The 22351-nt window shown below is 39.9% G+C and overlaps 3 protein-coding genes across 7 annotated transcripts; 1 reads left to right on the top strand and 2 right to left on the bottom strand.

Annotated features, from left to right (window-relative positions):
- Positions 1-1003: 1003 nt before the first annotated feature.
- agpat5 (1-acylglycerol-3-phosphate O-acyltransferase 5 (lysophosphatidic acid acyltransferase, epsilon)) lies at positions 1004-13436 on the top strand. Of its 4 annotated transcripts, XM_088385458.1 has the most exons (12): positions 1007-1760; positions 2139-2208; positions 2284-2399; positions 2474-2563; positions 3055-3145; positions 4275-4436; positions 6097-6220; positions 6728-6729; positions 12499-12579; positions 12669-12770; positions 12969-13056; positions 13158-13436. In XM_088385458.1, exons 1-12 carry the CDS (start codon positions 1542-1544, stop codon positions 13198-13200), a joined length of 1188 nt encoding a protein of 395 aa, XP_088241584.1. In that variant the 5' UTR covers positions 1007-1541; the 3' UTR covers positions 13201-13436. The 4 variants fall into 4 exon arrangements, with proteins under 4 accessions (XP_088241581.1, XP_088241584.1, XP_088241583.1 ...); XM_088385455.1 differs by lacking the exons at positions 6728-6729; positions 12499-12579; positions 12669-12770; positions 12969-13056; positions 13158-13436 and adding an exon at positions 8215-10949 and having other exon boundaries at positions 1004-1760; XM_088385457.1 differs by lacking the exons at positions 1007-1760; positions 2139-2208; positions 2284-2399; ... (3 more) ...; positions 6097-6220; positions 6728-6729 and adding an exon at positions 8447-10531.
- Positions 13437-15734, bottom strand: LOC148393248 (glutathione S-transferase A4-like). 2 transcript variants are annotated; one of them, XM_088385461.1, is made up of 7 exons: positions 15605-15734; positions 15415-15531; positions 14854-14905; positions 14484-14616; positions 14167-14302; positions 13973-14098; positions 13437-13870 (listed from the first exon to the last, which is right to left on the bottom strand). In XM_088385461.1, the coding sequence occupies exons 2-7, from the start codon at positions 15499-15501 to the stop codon at positions 13733-13735; spliced, it is 672 nt and encodes a 223-aa protein (XP_088241587.1). In that variant the 5' UTR covers positions 15502-15531; positions 15605-15734; the 3' UTR covers positions 13437-13732. The 2 variants fall into 2 exon arrangements, with proteins under 2 accessions (XP_088241587.1, XP_088241588.1); XM_088385462.1 differs by having other exon boundaries at positions 15629-15647.
- Positions 15735-16731: 997 nt separating this feature from the next.
- On the bottom strand, positions 16732-22207 carry LOC148393247 (serine/threonine-protein kinase ICK-like). The gene is made up of 14 exons (XM_088385452.1): positions 21959-22207; positions 21168-21426; positions 20992-21046; positions 20130-20251; positions 19975-20054; positions 19765-19897; positions 19440-19611; positions 19162-19329; positions 18659-19030; positions 18316-18518; positions 18086-18228; positions 17905-18021; positions 17416-17523; positions 16732-17320 (listed from the first exon to the last, which is right to left on the bottom strand). The coding sequence occupies exons 2-14, from the start codon at positions 21266-21268 to the stop codon at positions 17175-17177; spliced, it is 1920 nt and encodes a 639-aa protein (XP_088241578.1). The 5' UTR covers positions 21269-21426; positions 21959-22207; the 3' UTR covers positions 16732-17174.
- Between the last annotated feature and the right edge of the window lie 144 nt (positions 22208-22351).

Raw genomic sequence — 22351 nt, 5'->3', positions numbered from 1 at the left:
TTGTATATGTATGTTTGTGGCAACGTACAAATAGACATAGTACCACTTCACGTATTTTAATGTCAGTATATTTTTATGACCTTTTCCCACATCAGTTATTTTAATCATTTAAGCCACAAGCCCATATGGTTGTACAGTCATTTAAGATGGAAGTTATTTTTCTATTCAATTTCATAACCTGTGAATGAACCAGGGTCTCTGATTCAACTTCAAATATTTTCTGAGTTCTTTGTCACTGTTCATATTATTTCACACTGTTTTCTTATCTCCTGCCACAGGGGGAAATGAAACAACTTAATCAAAAAATTTTTGTGATTTTAAAAGAAGTCTGCAAGTAGTGCAATCTCTGAATGATGAATGACTAATTATGCCACAAATGAACTCTACCAACCTGTCAGTTTGAAAAATGAGCTTGGTGTAAATTGAGCAAAGCATTATATCAATATAAAGGTGAAGATAGGTGTATTTTTGTTTTCACTCCCAGCCATCTAATTGATAGACAACACTCACCTTTAAAATAGTTTCCTTGTTTGATTTTATCGCATAGATCAGCTTTTATTTTCTTTTATAAATTATCAAATTGAATGAATGAAGACAAAATACAATAGTGCAGTATCGAATAACATCACTGTTATATTTTGCATTGTGCAGACTGATGTCATTCCTTGTAATAAAGACTTTTTAAATTACATTAAATAAGTTTATAAATTTTATAGAATATTTTATTTTATCAAAAAGATTCGTTATCAAATAACCGTACATTTCTGTATTGCATTCACATTCCAAAAGTATGCAATTTGGACTTCACTATTGTTGAAGCTTTCAACATATTTTCAATATATTTTTATCTATTTTTATAATACATAAAAAATACAGTAAAGTACAAAATACAGTAAAGTACGCTATTTTTACTTACTGGTTTTACTTTACTGTCATGTCTCTTTAAGATGAGGAACGCCCATTAATGGATTGGACCAATCATGTTCACTCTTGTGACGTAGAGTTGCTACGTATGGAAGTGTGTATGACATTTGCTGCCGGCAGCTAGGTCTTAACGAGCTAACCGATAAGAAGAAACAACTACTTTTTATTCAGTTTTTGCTCCTTTGCCACCGCTAAACTAACATTCAGACCAGCTTTCCTACGATAAATTGTTTTAGTGTCGCTTTTATTTGAAAATTTATTTTCTTACAAGATACTTTATAGAGTCGGCTAACGGTTAGGACTAACTTGTACAGAAGACACTCGTGCTCTGGGGTATACTGTTACTTCCATAACGTAAAATATTTTCTATAAGATATATATTTTGTTTTAGTACGCCAGTATCCAAAAGTAATAGAAGCCCGGACCGGCTTAGTGAGTCATGCACACAAGGTTAAAGTTAGCTTTAGCCTGTCCCTCACTTGATTTACTATGTAATTCTGATTGGTGCGGGCAGGTGTGGTTTAATAAGTAGGCCAGAAGTGGGTGAGGAAAAGCAAGTGTAGTCAGGAAGTTGGAAACTTTTTTTGTGTTGATTAAGTAAGTTGTGAAGTGTCAACATGCTCCTCTCCTTGGTCGTGCACACGTACTCGCTCCGGTACTGGTTTCCGGCCACTGTCATGCTGGGCACGGCCCCGGCTTATTTGCTCTCTTGGGGTACCTGGCGCATCCTCTCTACTCTTTTACCGGCCAGACTGTACCACACGATAGATGACAGGCTGTACTGCATCTACCAGAGCATGGTACTCTTCTTCTTCGAGAACTACACGGGAGTGGAGGCAAGTATGAGTTATGCCTGTCTGCACTAAATAACAGTTGTGAATACATGAATGTTGCATGCTTTAAATTTAATGAGACGCTCAGTCTTCAAGCAAAACCAGATAACCCGGTTAAGAAAGGTTACATTCCTTTATTTTGCAGCCACACCTCTTCATAGAACACCTGTAGAGTGCACAAAAAAAAACATCAAGCATACAACTCTTTTTGAACACTAAAATATAATGTTCTAGAAGTTGATTATAGATTTCAAGCACTATCACGCTGTGAAATAAATTATATTACCCATAAACAAAACATAACATTAGCTTGTACCTTTTTATTACTTTTGATGTGGTAATTTTCCAAAACAAATTGAATCTGCTCTCCTTCCACTCTAGATCATCATATATGGCGATATACCAAAAAAGAAAGAGAATGTGATCTATATGTCCAATCATCAATGTACAGGTAAACCATGTGTATGTACATGTGCCTTAAACATAATGAAACTTGCAACTTAGGCTCTCTGAACGTCTTTTTTAGCGGACTGGATCATTGCTGACATGTTGGCAATCAGGCAGAGTGCCCTCGGTCATGTCAGATATGTTCTTAAAGATGGACTCAAGTGGTTACCACTCTACGGATGGTATTTCTCTCAGGTAATGACCCTGTGTAAGTGCTTTAATGTCAGATCTGTCCACTCGTTGTCATCATGTTGCTCTTTTTGTGTCAGCATGGTGGGATCTATGTAAAACGAAGTGCCAAGTTTAACCAAGAGGCTATGATGAAGAAGCTCGTCTCTCAGAATCAGTCAGGAGCACCAGTAAGAATAACCAACACTGACTAACTAAATAACTAACTGTGTACAGCATTATTTATTGTGAATTTTGACACAAGAATGAAAGGACAAAATGATTAGCCAAACACATTTTTTTAAGCAAAGAAATCAACCACTCTGCATTGATTAAATGATTTGTTTGTATGTATGCATTTGTATCAGAAGGTTTCTGGAACCAAACAAATGTTTTCCTTATATGGCGCCCTGAACTAAATGGTTTTCAGTTTAGTGTTATTGCATAGAACATGATTGTGTTTTTCCCCAACTCAAATGTTGTCATTAATGTGTGTGCGTGCGTGCGCATGAGCGTTTGCGTGTCAGTACTGTATTGTACATAAATTGCACTGGAGACCATAATGGACATTAAGAGCTCTCGCAATAGTAATGGATCAGCTTTATATTTTTCTCCTTGACCGCCTTTTTGCCCCCGGAGTCAAAAGTTAAAGCGTTTAATTTAAAATGTTCTCTTCCCGCAGATGTACCTCGTCATCTTCCCAGAAGGAACACGCTATAATCCCGAGCTCAAGAATGTTATCACCGACAGTCAGGCCTTTGCTACTAAAGAAGGTACCTGCCGCCTTAACAGCGAGCCGCGACGCCTGCACTGCGGCGTGCTGATGACACACGCAGTCTGTAAAGAACTGTCTCAGAGCTCTGGTCATTGGTGCAAGCAACTGTTTGACCACTGACATACTGTAAACATTCACAATATAAATGCAGACGATCTTATCGTTACATGCTCCACTATTTACTGTAAAATTAAAGGTTCAACACAATGCGTTATAGAGTGGTCAACTTCCAATTTGTTTCTTCGATAGGAAATGATGGAAATTGAAAGCATCCTTCCTGGAGTCCTTTAACTGCACAGGCCCTGTTTAAACTAAGCTAATGGCTGTATAAAAAGCACTACACATCTTATGATGATGCTTAACCAAAGATATTTGCAACTTTGAATGAACCGTGGCAAAAGAAAAAACATTTTCTACATGCACTCGCAAACCTTTGTCACTTAGTGCGAGACAGATTTTAGACTGTCTAATCAAAAATTGTATCTAATCAAAAGGAAAGTTGTTTGATAAAATAGATGATTGGCTTAAAACATTTTTGGCTTTCCTGGATTTTATGCTTTAACGTGTTTCATCTGACACCGAGGTCATGCTCACCCATCTCTGTGAAATAGAATGTATCTCAGAGTCCCAGCTTTAATGTCACCCCCACCATTAATCCAAATCACTCACAGGAGCTGACATACACATGACATTATCTGCTGTTTGTGAGGCATTAGTGAACACTGAGCGCGCCGCTTCCCCACTGAACGTACTGCACAGTCAGTGACCTCTCAGCCCAAGCATTTTCGCTGGCTTACTGTGTTCTCCAGTTACATGATACTTTGCAAACTGCAGACCACCTAAGCCTGGACAGCATGATGTCATCTAGATTCATGTCAGCTATTGAGCATTAAGGAGAATAAAAAAAAAAAACATGATTTTTCTTTGTTTTTTATGTGATGGGTTCTCCCTCAGCAAGTAAAGCATCCGCCAAAGTCTTGCAATTTGAAGTTCAGAGTATTTCTATAAACTAATAAGAGCCATGCAATAAATAAAATATGAGCTGCATACACATGTAGCTCAGAAGCATAGTGTGTGGAAATGAGGTGCAACCCACACTAAAGTAAATAAATGTCTTTTTTGTGCAGGGCTGGCGGTTCTGCGACACACACTAACGCCCCGAATGAAAGCTTCACACATCGCCCTCGAGACCATGAGGGGCCACTTGGATGCCGTGTATGACGTCACGGTGGCCTACGAGGGAACGCTTGGCGCCGACCGCCAAAGAAAACCAGCGCCTTCAATGCCAGGTACATGTCACTGCTGCTCATCATCACTTGATTTCATTTAACTTAATTGTTTTGTAGTTCTAGTAATTGTGGATTGCAAATTATTGCTCACTTCAAAGCCACTTTAAAAACTGTTAGGAAGAAGAAATGCCAAGCATTCTTTGTTAATCAGCAATTCCGCACCCAAGTAGGCTGTTGTACGATCGATTCGGCAACGCTCAACATTCTCACAAGGCCCTCAGGAATTAATCACAAAGCCAAAATTACCTACTGCCGTTGCGGGCTTCCTGTAAGCAGCATGACTCCCTGTTTTGGATTTTTTCATTACTGCAATTTGCCGGCAGTATTTAGAAAAAACATCCCCTCACTGTCAGGAATAAACAACACCAAAAAGATCAAGTGGGCAAAACTTCTTCCTCCTCACGCACTTCCTGATGTCATGAGGCGAAGGTGACTTTGGTCGAGTGAGTGATTATGTACGTGCATGCTCATGACACAGGAGGTATAATCAAAGAATAATAAACAAGAAAGTTGGTTCTGGCTTGCAAATGTTTTTATAATTAAAAACAAATTTGAATAAAATGTATAATGATTACATTCCAAGCTGGTTAAGTCATATTGAACATCTAAAAGTACAAACTGAAATTAACATAATGAGTGTATGTAATCTCACACTTTGGAAATGGATTGATAACTCATTCGTTGAGATTTTCAGTGGCAAAATACAGTTGTAACAATTAGCCAATCTGCGTGTTTTGTGACCGGTCATCAGTAGCATCTTGACGCGTGCCGCTTGGACTGCAGTAATTAGTCCGTGGGGAAAAAATGATCCAACTGCACTTGATGCCTTAATGAGGTTTTATTCTAAAGTTAACCCGGGGTCAGACTCAGCCGCCCTAACAACTCAAAAACACATGCCTACCCCCATGAAAGCAAGGAAGTCCTAGTCCAAGATTTTTTTTCCACTCTGTGTGCAGCCAGTGTTTATATGTTATAAGCCATATTTCATGTCAGGCTCGAAGTAAAACGGCTTTCTGCTGTTGACTTCCACTAGGTTTCCCCTCTTGGCCGCTGCACCAAGTTTGCCGGATACGATTGGCTGTTGTGGAAACAGGAAGTTTAAATTCTCAGGAGATTCACGTGTGGCCTTGAGCGTTCGCACTTTCCTGGTCACTTGTGGTGCTTTGTGTTGTTTTGAATTATGTTATTTGACTTGAGAGTGACAACGCTAATGATTTACTCAGTATGACCTCTCTGTACTGCAGTACAGATATCCCATTTGACATGTTCCGACACTTGTATCACTCTCATGTCTCCTCAAATCAGCTAGTCATTTTTTTTGTGCTTCTGTCTTATTGTATCACATCTGGTCCCATCGGATCCAGGGGAAGTTCTGAATCTCGATAAAACTCGTTTAAGCTGTTAAGTGCCAAGATACTTTGTCGTTCCATCCTTGATTTCCCTAGGTGATGGGTACCTTGCTGGAGGTGTGATTTGATTCAACTCTTCTTCAGTAAGGCTAATCCAAATTGTTCTCCATTTACGGCTGGCGGCACCACACGGCGCACAACCAGACTTCACTCAAAAGCAACTGATTCACTCTTTACGTGCTGCTCCGTTGAAAGACTCTTCCTGTTTTTGTTTAGTCTTCTTATTATTGTTTTATTTTTTTGCTCTGCAGAATTCCTGTGCAAAGAATGTCCGAGAGTCCACATCCACTTTGAGCGTGTGCATGTCAAGGAAATTCCTCCCGAGCCGCACTTCTTCCGCAGGTGGCTGCACGAGCGCTTTGAAATCAAGGACCGGTGAGTGTACGTGCAGCGAATTCAATCATCAAGCAAACCAGCAGTTCTGTTTTGCTTGCACGCTCTCTTATTGATGCATCCCGTCCTGCTTGACTGATGTCACAGTCAACCCAAACAAAAAAATCGGGGCAAACACAACTCAGTAATAACATGAGAAAAATATTTCGCTTTGCATACTATGAACGACTGTCACCATTGATATTTCTTCTTTTAATTTCTCAGTGGACACAATATTTTACAGATATTGATGAGGGTTGGTCTCACCTATAACCTCTTTTATGAAGAACCATTACTAATAAAATAAAGCTTTGCTAGACTTATGTTGGCATTAGCCACTTTTTTTCAACATCAAATTTGTTAGAATTTTTATGTGCGCATATTGAATAGGAATTATTTCCATTCAATGGGTCGTATTTGCGGGGCTATTCTGAAAGAAAACTCGAGGCTTTAAAAAAAAATCCATGAAGGTCTATTCATCTGGCTTCAGTTCCTGTGGTTATCTGTGAGCTGTGCTACACAAAGTATCCAGCTTGTAAGGTGAATTATAGTAAAATACACTTCAATTTAATAAGTGTCTCTTACTTTTTTAAAATCAGTTTAACACACACTTCTCTGTAAAGACTTACTATTGATGTCTGCACTACAATTTCAATTCTTGATGTCTTTATTACTTTTTTCAGTTAGCAGACAATATATCTGCAGAAAATAAATAATTGTTAATGAAATTAAAAAAAAATCAAATCATTTCCAAGTATACCTGTATTACTGCAGAACTGTATCATTTACCACATCTATAATTTGAAGCCAGTCATTAGGAGTGCAGGAGAAGCTTGAGAGCAACTATGATGACCTGACACAAATTGTAGAGACTTTTGCCTCTGAGCTATGGAGAGAGTGCTTCGTCTTAGCCAGCCCTATAGTACTTTTTACTTTGACCTCTTTTAGGAACTAATCCTAAACTTCTGGCAAAGTGCTGCGAGAGATTGCAGAAGACTGTTTGAAGTGAAGTCATTAGTGCGGCTCTATAGAATTGACACACAAATGGAAACAATTTTTCTCATCTTTTTATGTCGCTCTTGTGAGAAAATATCAGTGTGAATGTGTGTGCGGGAGTGTGTGAAGCAGTTGTGGGCAAAGCATGGCAAGGTCTGTTATTTAATCCAGCCAACTGAGCATTTTACAACAGTCCTGTAATATATGTATTGCCTTCCCCTCCTAAAGTGTTCAATAATTGGTTTATTTAAATATAGTCAATCACAAAATACAAAATCGGCAAAGACTGTTAAATGTTGAGTCTTCCAGTACGGGATCTCTATAATTGCAGTCCTGCCTTCTCTCCATCGTAATGACTTGCAGAGTCTGTTTGACCTATGCTGCAACTATGTTAATATGTGGTAGGGCCTACCTCCAACTTGGAACATAAATAGTTGGCTTTCCCACACCAGTGCAGGCTGATCAGACCTAACCAAGCCTTGTTGCATGAGCCTTCTCGGATGCGAGGCCATATGTCTTCTAAGACAATCAGAGCAGTCGAGTTGCAATCGATTCAATGCCCCGAGAAGGAAATGGTTTGGTTCAATGAAAATAACCACAAGCATAAACGCTATAGAAAATGGATTGTTGATCCCACAGAATGGAAATTCACTGGTTAAAGCAAAAAAAAAAAAAAAGTGTGCAGTGTACCGAAGAGGGATAAAATAGAAGAATAAAATAAACCAGATGAAAGCAGCAAAAGTTACTTAGTGAAGAGTTGGCTGCATTGTAACAATCTTTTCAATCATATATGCAGATCAGATAGATTGGTGCGTCCTGGACAGTTTTTTTTTCAATCGCTTCCTTGATTCCCCTTGTGAATAATGCATGTGTCATAATCACCACATGTGCAAATGGTGCTGGTTCAATATGATGATTAGGAGGCATTTTGAAGAGGTAAATTGCAGCTTTTTTTGTGCGCCTGAGAAGAATTCCTCAGAGATGTCTCTCTTCTTTCAAAGGCTGCTGGCGGATTTCTACGAGGGTGGTGACGGAGGCAAACTATGCAGCTTCCCTGGGGAGGGCAGACGCTCCCCGCTGGGACTCCGCAAAACCCTCCCGGCCGTGCTCGTCTTGGGGGGTCTGACGCTACCTCTGCTGCTGACTGACACCGGCAGGAAGGTGTACTGGAGGACCTGGGTGTACGGCACTCTTCTAGGTTGGCTTTGGGTCAATTTACTTCCTTAACGTACAGCCGAAGGCGCGTAAAAGCGGCGCCTCGTTTCAGTATTCCGGCACGGGTTGTGTTGCAGCAGTAGAATAATGCGGTACAATCACGCAGCCGGCGCACACGCCCACTCAGCACGTGACTCACTGTGCTGAAACCATGCAAAGAATGATTCGTCTTGCGTTACTGCTTGTTTTCCTAAAATTAGCAGACTTTGGGGAAACAACAGTGGATTTGTTCAAAAGACACTACATGAAATTCCTCAGACGAGCCAAAAATAGTCGCATAATCAACTCACCAGCCCCAACCTCCCAATTCGCTCTCATCAGCCAAACATGTCCTTACTTGTTCTTCCTTGTTCCAACCGAAATTGGCCAATTTCTCTCTTTGACTATCTTTGATGCTAATAGCCAATTTATTCTTCAAATTGAGTTTATAAATTACGTGTTGGTGTTCTAGATGCAAAGTGATGCGTTCTTAATTTGCACTGAGTTTGTTCTTTTTTTTTTTTGGTTGAGTCTTGTGGAACCTCCAAAGTCGAACACCATCTGTGTTCTTTGATAGGGTTGACTTAAAAATTCCAAAACACTAATTCCTCATGTCGAAAAGAATGTGAGATGAGCTTATCGCTTTAAGACTGTCACCATCAAATTGTCAGAAACTAACAATTTGGCAGTGTTTTCAAATAGATTTTGCCCTCCTTAATTGTTATAAAACTATCAATAGCTCAACACTTAATAAAAATAGGGGAGGGGGGGACAATGCATGCTTTGAAACATGGAGAGGGAGGGAACAAACAGCTGTATGAGACGTCGTTGAGTAATTTGCTCTGTCAAATTAGTCCGTACAAGTGAAATTGTTTTCGCCAGGTAACTTTGGCTTCCTTATGCTTTCCATAAGCATGTTTGTTAGCTCGCTTCACAACTAATTGTCTTTAGGTGTGAAGTAAGCCTAATGGTGCTTCGTCGATACGTTTGTGCCCTGTGATTGACTGGTGACCAGTCCAGGGTGTACACTCCGTTGCCCCTCGCCCCAAGTTATCTGGGATATGCTCCCACTACCCTCAGACCTCCATGAAGATATGTTGCATACAAAATGGGAGGACCGAGTTAGCCAGCTAGATGTTTTACCTTTTATCGTTGCAATAGTAAATATACTAATGGAGCACTGAGCTAAACTTGTGCAAAAATCTCCTCACGCCGCACATTTTTCTGAACAATTAAGTTGAACTCCTAATTGTTTGATGTTTGGGTTGTTGTACTTTAGGGGTTCCACTTGAACATTCAAATAACTTTGGGTGTGGCGAATGCAGCATCATTCTACTTTGCGGGACTTGGAAGGGTTTATCAGTTTAACAACTGCGGCACTTTTTACAACACACAGTATAAATATTTGGCTTTAATAGTTAAAATGAATGTTGAATTAAAGCTGTTGAATAAATGTTTGCATTATGTTAAAGATGACAAGTTGAGGCATCATGAGAATTAATCTCATGAGTGCATGTCTCTATAAAAATTGTTCCATTTATAGCAGGGCTGCAGAATTTACGAACAGCAGGTTATATGCAACTGGCCAAAGCATAAGTTGTGGCCTACCATGCAAAATATAAAAATAAAATAAAAAAACTTAAAACCCTCAGTGGAATTGTTAAAATACGCTCATATTATATACTAATCATATTTGATTGTTGCATCATAGATGTGCATTTAAAATGACCCTCAGAGGGATTTATAAATAAAGTGTTGTATTAAGTAAAAGATGGCTTTAAACGGGGAAAAAAGTAACTTGCCAAATCTTTGCCACAATGTTCGACGTGTTTTATGTTAAGCAATGTTTACCATTGCCACTTTGTCTGGAATCTATATTGCTTTTATAGTCTTGAAAGTTTGTTTTCGTTTCCATGTTACATGAAAAGATCTACCTTGCTTAAAGCAAAAAAGCTTACAAAGCCATGTAAACTCAAAGCCATTTGTATTATACTCTATACACACACAACTCTGTATCGTGTAAAGCAGTCTGTGAATTGTCGTTATGGTTTACTGTGACTCCCTTTTTCCGTAACTCACTTTGCAAATTTGCAATCCCTGAGTTGGTCAGAGGTCTATTTTAAGGTAAATGTCAAGTTTTTACACTGTGCTGCAATACCTCACTCAGTTCAGTCATCTTCCTCGTTCCTATATATGACCTTTTTTCATGATATTTTATAAGAACTTTTATCCTGTCAGGAATTGTTTTTCTGTAGACAGCATTTACAAATGCCAACTCTTTGCGCAAACGTGTGCCTTCTCTTTGGAGGAGCGGGTTCTCATCCCTCCCTCAGCTGGAGGACCTCAGCGGCTCTTTGCAGTGTTGACGTCACCGAGGCGTTCAGCGGCCCCGTGCGCTCACACTCTGCACTTGTAGTGGCCTATTTTGCTCAGAAATGCGATACTGTATGATTTACAGGTTTTGACTAAATGCCAAGTTAATGTGTTGTGGGTATGGGTATATAGCCTCAGTGGAATAAATTGTCCCCCCTTCCCTTGGAAACATTTACTGTGTGTATGTGTGTGTGTTGCAAACAAAGATGCAAAAGTGCCCGAGTGACACTTTTCCCAGTGCATTTCTGCATTGTTTCACTTGGCTGCACTGATGAATTAGTTTGTGTTTCTGCCTGCTAGGGACATTCTGTTAAATGTGCCATTTCATCATGCTCCATTACCTTTCTTAGTGTGTTTTGTGAGCTTTTTAAAATTTATTTGTTTTAAGGAATGCTGAAATTATTATGGGGCCAGCATGGTGATACAAGTAGTTAGCAAATTGTCCATAGGCACTGTATGACTGTAAATGGATGTCTCTCTCTGCCCTGTGGTGTCGAAGAAAATGGATGGATTGGTTCTTTTCAGGAATGCAAGTAACACATAAGTGGTTATCGTCATTCAATAGCCCATAAAACGTTTTCCCTATCAGAGATCATTTTCTATTTTCCTCGAAGACGTTATTATACAGACTGTCAGAGTATGGCCATCGGCCTGCTCCATTCTTTAATCCAACTCACTGAGAAAGAGTCCTGTTATACCAGTTCTGAAATGCACTTGTCAGCTTCCGCCCTTCTACTGGTCGTATGGACTCACATTCTCAAAGGGAAACCACGCTTGATTGTTCTTTGATTTATTTGAAATAATGGGGGGAATAGTGGAATGAAAATGATTTTTTTTCCCCATTAAAATCCTTCATACGGAATATAAAAAGTCTACACACCCCATTGTATCCACGACAAATTGGGCCTTTATGTTTCAGGCAGTAGACCAAAACTGTATTGAATATTGGTGGTGGTAAAATTATGCTCTGGGGGAGTTTTTCTTCGTTTAGAAAAGGGAGTTTTTGCGTAAACTTCTGAAAAATGCTAATGTTCTACTTTGAGTGCTGTACGTGAATGTAACACGGTCTACACTGCGCATGCGTCCGATTGTGTTATATTGAAAACGGAAGTATAGTGCAGTAGGAGCATTTTCTTGGACTTTTACTTCGTTTAAACACAAGGTATGTTCTTATAAAGTCTGAAAATGTAGTATGACATACAGTACATCCATGTAATTAACATTTAGTTTTTAAAAACCGTCGCCGTGCAGTTAATACAGTGATTTGTGCCTTGCGTTGTAATGTTCAATCAACAGCAACATCTCGTGGTCAACTAAAGAAAGTGTCACAGCTAAAAAAAACATTTTGGAACACTACAATGTCACATCTACTGTACACTGTAATGTAACGTGGTACGGCAATGTCAAACTGCAGAGCCGAACTAAATTAGAACTCAAAAAAGCACTTGCTTGGGCTAAGTGACCACAAGGGGGCACCCCAAGAGCAACAGTCAACAGAGCTTGCAGTGTTGTGAAAACAGTCATTTAATATTTGTCATTATGGCCCTATAATTGGGGGACTAGGTGGTATTTGGTTAAAAAAGTAATAAAACAAGGAATGTACTGCAAGAGCACCATTTAGTGAATTATTTTGGTTATTAAAAAAAGTGCAACAACTGCACTAAAATTTGTAGTGCAAGACGAATATTAAACCAATTCAAACTGAACTGTGTGCACAGACTCAATGGCCATTGACTGGGTTGGATATGGCTACGCTGCTGCCATCTTGCTGGGAGGATATATGGGCTACAAGAGAAAAGGTTAAGAGACATAAGCTCCATTAGTGACATCTTCTCTCATGTAAGAAAGAAAAAAACAAGTTGTGATCAGCATCGTGTGCCTTTTCAAGGCAGTGTCATGTCTCTGATGGCCGGCTTGGTCTTCGGTGGACTGGCTGCTTTTGGCGCCTACAACATCTCCAACAACCCCACTGACATCAAAGTGTCACTGTGTGAGTATCTGAGGGAAAACACTCACTCTTTTACAAGTACAGATAGTTGTGTGTGTGTGTGTGTGTGTGTGTATCTGGGAAAAGCTAAAAAAAAAAAAAAACTGATTAAGTAATTCTAATACACATATTAAAAAGTATTTATATAGTAGATTAGTCTAATGTAAACACCAACTTGAAGCCACAATTGTGTTGTTGCAGTCGCCTCCGGGCTCCTTGCCGTGGTGATGGGCACCAGGTACAAGAAGTCTGGCAAACTGCTGCCAGCTGGAATTATGGCAATTCTAAGGTCAGAATTAAACTTTTGATCCATAAGCACTCATTTGTCTGACTTGTTTCAAAGTCCACACAAGGAGCATTTGTATCACGGTGGACGCTTTCTTTCCGCAGTTTGTTGATGGTGTTCCGACTTTTGCTTGTGATGGTGGTGTGATTGAAGAGGAGACGCGGAAAAGCATTCCAACATGATACATGATTCCGAATTTTATTTTCATGATACAGATGAAGCATTTTTACTTTGCTTAAATTCCAAGTGGCTTGATATTTTGCATGAATTTGAGCATGGCAAGGAACTGACGGTGAGAGCATTTGATCCCTCCACGCAACACTAAAAAAAAAAAAAACTAAAAAATTTTAACACATGCTCACAATAAAAAAAGAAAATATACATTTGTTTGATTGTTGCATCATATTTTTTTATTAATAGATGTACTAAGGTCCTGAGAGAAAATCAGGTGAAAACTGTCTTGAATATTTGTCACACCAGAAAAACTAAATAAATGTTATATAAATTCCAGAGGAAACTGCAGCATTGATTTCCTGACAAATCAACAGGCTTTGACTGACCAAAGTACAGCAGCATGATTTATTTAGTTACGTACTACTATATCTTGCCTTTAATGAACTATTGAATCTAATTCATCACTAACTTTTAACTTTCAGTCATTTTGAAAGTTGAGGGCATATTATGGAAATGATATGTTTAGGTCAAAGACCTCTTTGACAGTTTTAACGTAGACGTCATCGGGCTGAGGCTTCCTCTTGCTTCCCGGCTGCAGGAATCTGGAGATGGCTGGATTTTTCGACATGCGGCCCTGAAAAGCCTGAGAGGAGACATGGGTGAGTGTCACACATGCATTTTTAGTTGATATAAAAAGTCTACACACCCATAGTACTTTTGAATGACTCCTTTGTTGCTTACACACCTTTACGTTAGGGAAGTCTGCAAGGATCCCCACAAACTTCTCCTCCAGCATGAGTGTGCATTCCATTAGGAGCACATCCGCAACGCTCAAGCGACCTCCCACCAGGTAAATGTGATCCAACACTTGCTGCAACAACCTCCGCATTTTTAAACAGTCTAGAGCAGGCCAACCTTTTATGCCTTTTGTGAGACTACCTTTTCAAACACAGGAAGGTAGCGCTCTTTTGCTTTAGTTTCGATGTTGCCCAGTTTGGCTTGGGGGTTTTGAGAGAAGGGCAGAATCATGATCATTTCCATGAGGTCTATCAGTCCCTCTGTGTACATGTTGATCCTGAGGACAAGGGTCAATGTTAATTTTTGTCTTCACAGCTAACAATGACAGCCTCATTACTTTTATTATTTTCAAATGGAAAAAAAAATACTGATTGGGACAAATATCTCGAAACAGATCAACATTGTGTTCAACATTAGAGGTTCCACTGTTTCAAAGTTATTACATTTATGGTTCATACTTAACACGATCTTTGATATCTTTTCCATGCAGGTTGTATTTTTCTGCGATGTAATTCAAGATGGCCTTAGTCTGAATGAGCTTCATTCCGTCGATTTCCACCATGGGCACTTGTTGGAACATGAGGTCTCCATCTAAAAAGAGAGCGTTCATGGGCCGCTCCCAGTCAAACAAGCTGAATCATTGTGACAAAGTTGATCTGCACAAAGGTCATTTGTGGCATTTTGTTGTTATGGCTAATCTCAGGTAAGTCATTATTGACTTGAGTTCACCAAGTTGTACAACAATAACACTCAAAGAACACACTGACCTGCTAAAAATGGATCAGGTCCATTGTCATACGAGGTCAAATTTGGGGAAGTAAAACTCACCATTCAGCATTTTGAGATACTGCTCCCTGGTTGTCAGATGGAACTCATCAAACTGTGGACGACACGTAGCATACGAGTCAACATTATCTGGTGTATGTTTATGTCTAGACATATTTACTGTAGTACTGGTCAAAAATGTTTAGAACATTTCTGAGCTATACTACCCAGAACTGACAAATACGTGTCTTTTCAGATAGCATGGTGAGTTAATAGCAGCAGGTGGTTAAATGCAAAACATTAGGTCAAAGGTATGTCAGAACTACGTTACAATAAAAAGGAAATGTTAATATTGAAAATGATGCGTGGACACGCTCAGTCCACATACTGGCCTGGTTTGGGATGAGCTGGACAGAAGCGTGAATGCAATGTGCTCAGATGCTCTATCTTTGATGTTATCTTAGATTGACTAGCTGTAACTTGAATTATTTGCAGAGTACAATGAGACTGCACAAATTGGAATTACAAAAGCATGAAAAAAATAGCTGTGTTTGTAGACATATAGTATACAGTGGTATAGTATATAATGTCCATTGGTAAGTTAGTTCTCCCTGCGGGTCTCACCTCCACTTCTGCAGCAGTGAGCAGCCAGCGGATTGACTCCATCTTCCCTCTCCCATTGAAGTAGTGCAGCTTTACCCTTTCAGCCATGGCTATTTGCAATTCTGCAAAGTTGTTGGTCTGAAAAGTTGAAAAGAAATATGAGGATGGACAATCAAAACTTTCACAAATAATATCAAGTACAAGTACTAACATTTCCCAAACTTAGTCGCGTCACCTTTTCAAGATTGGGGAAGAAGAGTGGGCGGATTATGCAACCTGAAATGGAATTTAAACGGGAAGACTTGAGGAGTGTTTCAAGTCGAATGTGATTGGTAGAGAATAGCCAATACAAACGCTTTGTATTTGCATATTTGCCTCTAAGCATGCTGGGAAATTGATTTTCGTGACGATCTATTCCGTATTTTTCAGTAGTATTCAGTATTTTTGAATCGATTTGTTGACATTTTAAGAATTAAGACGTGTATATTACGTGTATGTTACGTAGTAATTACGACCCATTGCGATAGTTTGACAGCACCGTCTCCTAGATACGTTTGCTTCATGTAGGTTTTATATATTTACGGGTGCGGACATCTTGAATGGATGTGAGGGCGATCTGGCTGCGACATCTGTCACCCCATTGATCGCTAGGGTTGATTCGGCTGATCTGGCTGGCTAGGCGGGTGTCCCCTTCCTCCCTCACCGCTCCATGTGTGTCCCTCCCGAAGCTCAGCGCTCGGTGGCAGCGGACGACGTCCCCCCGTCGGACGACCATTCATCGGTATACCAGTAGCTGCGCTCCCCTGCTAGAACCTCCAAACAAGCTCAAGGCCCATTTGTAGGAGAAACGTAGGGAAGTCAAGCTCCAAGCTTCAGACACATCCAATTGCGGCACTGCATGTGGCAGTCTGCCTTCCTTTTTCTAATAATTTGAAAGAAACAAAAATCATTCTTTAACATTCTTTTCGTACCAAGTGTTCATATTCAGTTAGAATGTAAATTGTTGCTTATTTTAGTTTTATTTAAACGTTGCAATTATTTAAAAAAAATTCTCACATTAGTTTTTGGAATTCAGTTATAGCCCAAAACGTGTTCAAAAATTGTTTACTGCAAGTCTGCTTAATGTTAAAATTGAGACATTTTAATGTATTTTGTAGGATTAAATAAATAAAATTAACATAAATTACAGTGAGTTTCAGGTGAATTGAGACCTCAATTTTTCAAACAAAAGGTCATAAACAGATTGGTGGGTAATGCCAGCATCTGTTTCAAAATGTAATTTGAAAAACACGACCATTGAATGAATGTTTAGTAATGGTGTACTGCATAATCAAAATATTTAGATCACAGCCATCACTTTAATTGGAAAAAAAACAAGCAAATACTTAACTCAGCATCACAAAGTAAAAAAGCAACATATGTGTAAAGTAATATACAATAGCCACATACGTATTTGTATAGAAAGTAATATACAGTAGCAAAGCAATTAATTGTAAACTCGCAGTGCCCTCATAATATGCATTTCATTGATACATGTTGGTAAACAGGTCCAATAATAAACCATATAAAACATGTAACAACAGGCAGAGTAAATATTTCTATTACCGAGGTGCATTTTTTTTGCATGTAACCTCACACAAATATACATACATACACGCAACATCCATGGTACATATAGTGAAACAAATATTATTGCTGTGTCAAGATGTATGTACAGCCTTTGCTTACTAAACAATTAGGTCTACTCTTTGGAGGTAAATTAAAGAGTGTCTCCCAGGCAACTAGCGGTGTCCATATTTGGCAGACCAGTCTATTCGCCCGTGGATGGTCTGTACTGGTGCACGTGGCAATGAACAAGGGGGGCTTTTGTTGCCCATGTTGGTGGAGGCAGTTCTCTGGCTCCGACCAGATCGCCATGTTGCATAATCTGAATGGGAAAAAAAAAAAAAAAAAAAGAATTGGACAAGCAATTAGTGCATCAATAATATCTACAACAATTTAAATTAAAAAAAATATTCTAACTTGACGCTGTTGATTCCAAAGAAGGACCCTGATGACCTCTGTGACCAGTTGTGCCGACATCTTTTTTGTAAAATGTTGGCAAGCATCCTCCTGGGAATGTGTTTGTGCCTTTTCAACGGAGGGAAAAAAAAGTATTATGAATACAAGATTCTACAAAATGGTAGCAGCAAATGCAATAAACAAAATAGGCAATCTGACCGTAATTGCTTGGAATATTTAATAATTACCATAAAACACATTCAAAATAAATCCCACCTTGTCATTTTTCAGTAATTTTAACAGACATGGCAAGATAAAAGTATTTATAATTTTATGACATGTTGTATTAAAGTAATTGCCCCTTTAAATTAGTAAACTATTTTCTATCTACTTTTCTACTTTTACCATTATTTATAGCAGCTTGCCTTAACAAAAAAAGCAACAGTTTTCATATTAAAACATAACAAGATACACTACATACATCTACAAGTCAAGTTACAGCGAGATTACCGTGAAGACCTCTGCTTGGTAGTGTACCACCAAATGGAATACTGCTGTTACCCCAAAGATGACTTGCGGGCATGTCTTTATTTGCGTTTATGGCCACATTTTTCTTTGTGCTGATACCTGGGGGACATGAAGAAGGATTAACAGACCTAACTGTAATGTCTTAGCATTTATATATTGTTACCTGGTAAATATCGAGACTGCCTCAGGTAGTGTTGTTTGGCAGATGCAGTCCTTGATGCTTCCTGGTAGCCTGACGCCTTGTTTAGGTTTAAAGGTGCTTCTTCTTTGTTGTTAGGGTGACTGAAGTCTAGAATGTCGCTATATCTGAAGGACAGGACAAGCATTTGAGAATGTATTCCCTTAATTTCCAACATCTAAATCCCGTTGGATTGTGTGAATTAGTCGTCTCACCTTCTAAGCGGCTCCTCTGTTTGTCTTGACTTCTCTTTGGAGAAGTTGCTTTTCCCCAGAAGGCTCGGCGTCAATTCAGTGTCTTCGTAGTCGTCCCAATCATCTCCTTTCAGGTGTCCTGTGCCGTGACCCCAGCGGCGACGTCCTCCTTTCGCTTTCATCTGGTAGCTCAGCGGGTTTGTGTTGTCACTTTCTTGCCTCGTCTGTGAATAGAAAAAAAATGATTGAAATTGTATATGAACATCTGGATCAAAATATCGGGAAACCTGGCCATACAAAAACATGAATTGGCAAGTACAAAATGAGAAGTTTGAGTCCGAAGTGTGCCTGTGAAGGGCCTTACCTTGCTCTTGTCCAGAATGTAAGGTAGATGAGTGTGTGGTGTTCCTTCTCTGGGTTCCTGCTTGAGAAGGTGCTTTGGTTGTTGCTCTCGAACCAGCTCCACATGGCGTTGGTATGCCGCTGGTGGGGCTGGGACAGGGGAGTGCTGGAGCTGCTGCACAGGCCTGGACGGGGTGCAGTGTTGGTCGTGCGGTGGCGGCGGCTGAGAGGGAGGCATAGGCCTCAGATGTAAGGGTTGTTGCTGTGGAGTCTGTTGGGGCTGTAATAATGGTGGCTGTGCGGGCAGCGGATGAGGCTGGGGTCGGCCTTGGTCCAGGATCTGCTGAGGGGTGCCCAAAGCTTGGCCCACGTGAAAGTACGAGTACCTGAGAGCCTGCGCACAATATGATGCAAGTCATTATTTACGCTTTTGAAATAATTTAGACTATGCAGTGCGAAAACAACTATTGTATTGCATTTTTTCTTGCTGTTTCTTTGAGGTTTAAGAAACTTGTCAGATCTCACCTGTGCAGATGTTGGCCTTTTCTTGGGGTCCCATTGAAGAAGGTCAGTCATCAGGTGGATGGCCTCAGGACTGGCATTAGGAATTAGTGTCTTTAGTTTACTGGGAACACACTGAGGCCAACGGAAATACATGGCACTGGCCAGTTGGAAACCCTCCGACCAATCATTCTAGAAGGGGAAAGGTCAAATGCTTCATGTTACACTCACTTTTGTGATCTAATTAAAACGGAACTCAATTCCACTTCAGCTACACTTAATTTAGATCCTGTTAAGGTTACCTTCTTTGGTGTACCCAAAACTTGGCAGATCTTGAATATGGTGTCCACCTCACTAGAGCCTGGGAATAAAGGTCTGAGGGTGTAAAGCTCTGCCATGATGCAGCCCACCGCCCACTGGTCAATGGGGGAACTGTAGGATATAGATCTGAGGAGGACCTCTGGTGCTCGGTACCTGTTAAGAAATACATTTTTGTATTTGAGCAGAGGACAATATTTGATGGAATATGGTCTGGGGAGAATGAGTGCAATGAGATATTAAAGAGTTTTTGCAGATAATAATTTTCGAGTGAGTAATGCACGAATCTTCAAGCTAATATTCACTTGCCATCTGGTTGACACATAGTCCGTGTAGGGTGGTCGAGATCTTATCTCACGGGCGAGGCCAAAATCGGCTATCTTCACCAACTCTGGGCCCATGCACAGAAGATTCTCAGGCTTCATGTCTCTGTGGAAAAACCCTAAAAGAGATGCCCGGATTTGGTTACTTGATGTCACGATTAATAAAGTGCTTCAGAGGTGCAGTAGTATAACATACCATGTTTATGAATGAAGGCAAGGCCCTGGAGGATCTGAAACATAATATTTCTAACAGCAGATTCTGGGAACAACCGAGTTCTGAAGCAAGAAGGGAAAAAAAACCCCATAAATATTGAAAAGTGTGGATTTCCAAATGCTGAGGGCATACAGTACCTGTCTTTCATTAACTGGTAGAGGTTTTCTTTCATATACTCAAAGATAAAGTACAAGTGGTCATTCTCTCTGATGACCTCCTTCAACTTAATCACGTTAGCATGGTTGAGCTTCTTTAAGGACTGAAATGAAAAGACAAGTTCTTTAGCACGAAATTACATACGGGCGTGCAATTAAAAAGAAAGGTAAAAACTGTTAACACAAAGCAGGATGCACAGGGATGGTTCGTTCAGGTATCATCATGCTATTTTTTAGTGAAGAGGCCGTAGTGGGATTTGGACTTTTTTATGCCTTGACATGCTGTACTTTCGAGCTGGGCTAAATCTCCTACTGCTTTTATAAGACAAGCTCTAAGAAAAGGGGTCCAGAAGCTTAAGGTAGGGGGGGCTGATAATAGCACACAAGAATCACCTTTGACTCATAAGAGCTGCTGTGGGTTGAGTAAAACATTCTGAATGTGAAAAGAGAGGACAACAAACTGAGTGTTTCACATCCACTTGGATAAATAAATGCCACACCTCAAATATACCCCTTGTTTTTCCACCTAAGGAGGAAAAATAATAGGTGGCGCCACTGAGGTGCTGCAATTATCTTATCTACCACAATGAGGTGTGGTAAAATGGGTTTAGCAACACACTGCCTGAAGATGTGACATCTTAAAAGCTGACAGCAGGGTTTAATGTGAAAGTGCTGCTGTAATGTCTGAAAACGTGAATTACTGTTAAATGCATTTGTACGTAAATGCAAAATCTGCCTTAAGCAAGCAGTGTTGTGTTAATGAATGATGAAAGTTTGTGCCTTCTTTGAATTGCATTTTATGTTATGGAAATAATGTGTAACTGCAACAGAATGCCTTACAGACCTTAACTTCACGGAGATTCATGCATTCTTCCCATGAGTAGAACTTTCTTTTCATTCTAAATTGAAAATATACTTCAGGTTACTGGGATACTATCATTGTTGTTCTCGTTGCCATGCATTATTCAAGTTCACTTTCCAGTTATACGTCACAGTCAAGTACAAACTACACACACTCACTTCTTAATGGCTACAAGCTCTCCGGACTCCAGGTTGCGTCCGAGGATGACCGAGCCATAAGTGCCATCGCCGAGCTGCTTGAGGGTGTTGTATCTGTTCATTGTGCTCGTCTGTCCATACCCTCACCCGGGGGCAGAAGTCAACTGGGTGGGGAGCTGAGATTTGCTTGCCAGGTGCTGCTGAATGCAGCCAAATGTCCACTCCAAGTACACAAGTGGAGCTGGAGGACTCATTGTGTCATGGGTTTGACTCCTCCCGGCTAGTAAGGTGAAAGCATAGGAAAATGATTATTGTTAATATCTTGAATGGGGTGAGCCACATGAAGGGGCTAAAATGGAAACAAATCACTGCAGTGCAATCGTTTTTACCTTTTCATCGTTGAATTTATCATAACACCTTGCATCAAATCCTCCCTCGAAGAGGATTTGGACGTCAACATTTGAGTAAATCGGTTGCAGAGTTGGATTACTTCAATTAATGTAATGTGGCGTATGAACTGTACTTTGCCAAGAGGTAACGCGACATGTACAAACAAGCATGCACGAATGTGTAATGATAATGTTGAAATGTGAATCATTTATATAGACGTAGCACGATTGTGCAAAATTCCTGAATGTACAGTACTTGCTGTTTGCCGCACTCGCTTTCCCCAAACATGTTTGCTACGTTTTGCTTGAATGATCCTAGTTTTGTAGAGCAAACTGGAACACGCGAAGTGGCTGTCTATGGAATAAATAACGCTGCAGTATGCAACAGAACAGAGCGGAGTTAAAAATCAAAATAATTCTCACCCTCCTCGTCTCAATTCCGCAAGAGCACATAGTCAAAAAATGAGAAAAAAATATAACAAAAATGACATATTTACAGAATAGCTAACGGCATCTCCATCTTCCGTGTGTCCTCCGCACAACACAAATATAATCAAAACCAGGCCTAATCTCGTTGCGAGAGGATTCACACAAAACTCGCGAGATTTGGATACAACACTTGCAGCACTTTCACAACAAATCACAGCACCAAAGATATAATGTTGTATTGGTTGTAATCTTCCCTACGCTGAGTTCACCTAGCTGTTTTAATTCCCTCTTCAAAAAAGACAATACATATATAGAACTTATGTTTATCCCTTACAATGTGGTACAAATGTTTTGAATGAGGGCGGGGCTTAAATAGCTCATATGCGG

The sequence above is a fragment of the Syngnathus floridae genome, chromosome 9, assembly GCF_059516105.1.
Source record: "Syngnathus floridae isolate MCC-2025c chromosome 9, RoL_Sflo_1.0, whole genome shotgun sequence".
Lineage (NCBI taxonomy): Eukaryota > Metazoa > Chordata > Actinopteri > Syngnathiformes > Syngnathidae > Syngnathus > Syngnathus floridae.
Note: the sequence above shows the minus strand (reverse complement) of the source record. Positions and strands in the feature narration are given on the sequence as shown.

Coding starts and splice junctions, on each gene's coding strand:
- LOC148393247 (XM_088385452.1), bottom strand. CDS start 21,268: ATGAACAGATACAACACCCTCAAGCAGCTCGGCGATGGCACTTATGGC. Junction 19,898..19,974: donor TGCCTTCATTCATAAACATG/GTATGTTATACT, acceptor CATCTCTTTTAG/GGTTTTTCCACAGAGACATG. Junction 18,229..18,315: donor ACAGAGGAGCCGCTTAGAAG/GTGAGACGACTA, acceptor CCTGTCCTTCAG/ATATAGCGACATTCTAGACT.
- LOC148393248 (XM_088385461.1), bottom strand. CDS start 15,501: ATGGCTGAAAGGGTAAAGCTGCACTACTTCAATGGGAGAGGGAAGATG. Junction 14,617..14,853: donor GTATCTCAAAATGCTGAATG/GTGAGTTTTACT, acceptor CTCTCTTTTTAG/ATGGAGACCTCATGTTCCAA. Junction 13,871..13,972: donor CAGACTTCCCTAACGTAAAG/GTGTGTAAGCAA, acceptor GTCTCCTCTCAG/GCTTTTCAGGGCCGCATGTC.
- agpat5 (XM_088385458.1), top strand. CDS start 1,542: ATGCTCCTCTCCTTGGTCGTGCACACGTACTCGCTCCGGTACTGGTTT. Junction 1,761..2,138: donor AGAACTACACGGGAGTGGAG/GCAAGTATGAGT, acceptor CTTCCACTCTAG/ATCATCATATATGGCGATAT. Junction 2,209..2,283: donor GTCCAATCATCAATGTACAG/GTAAACCATGTG, acceptor CGTCTTTTTTAG/CGGACTGGATCATTGCTGAC.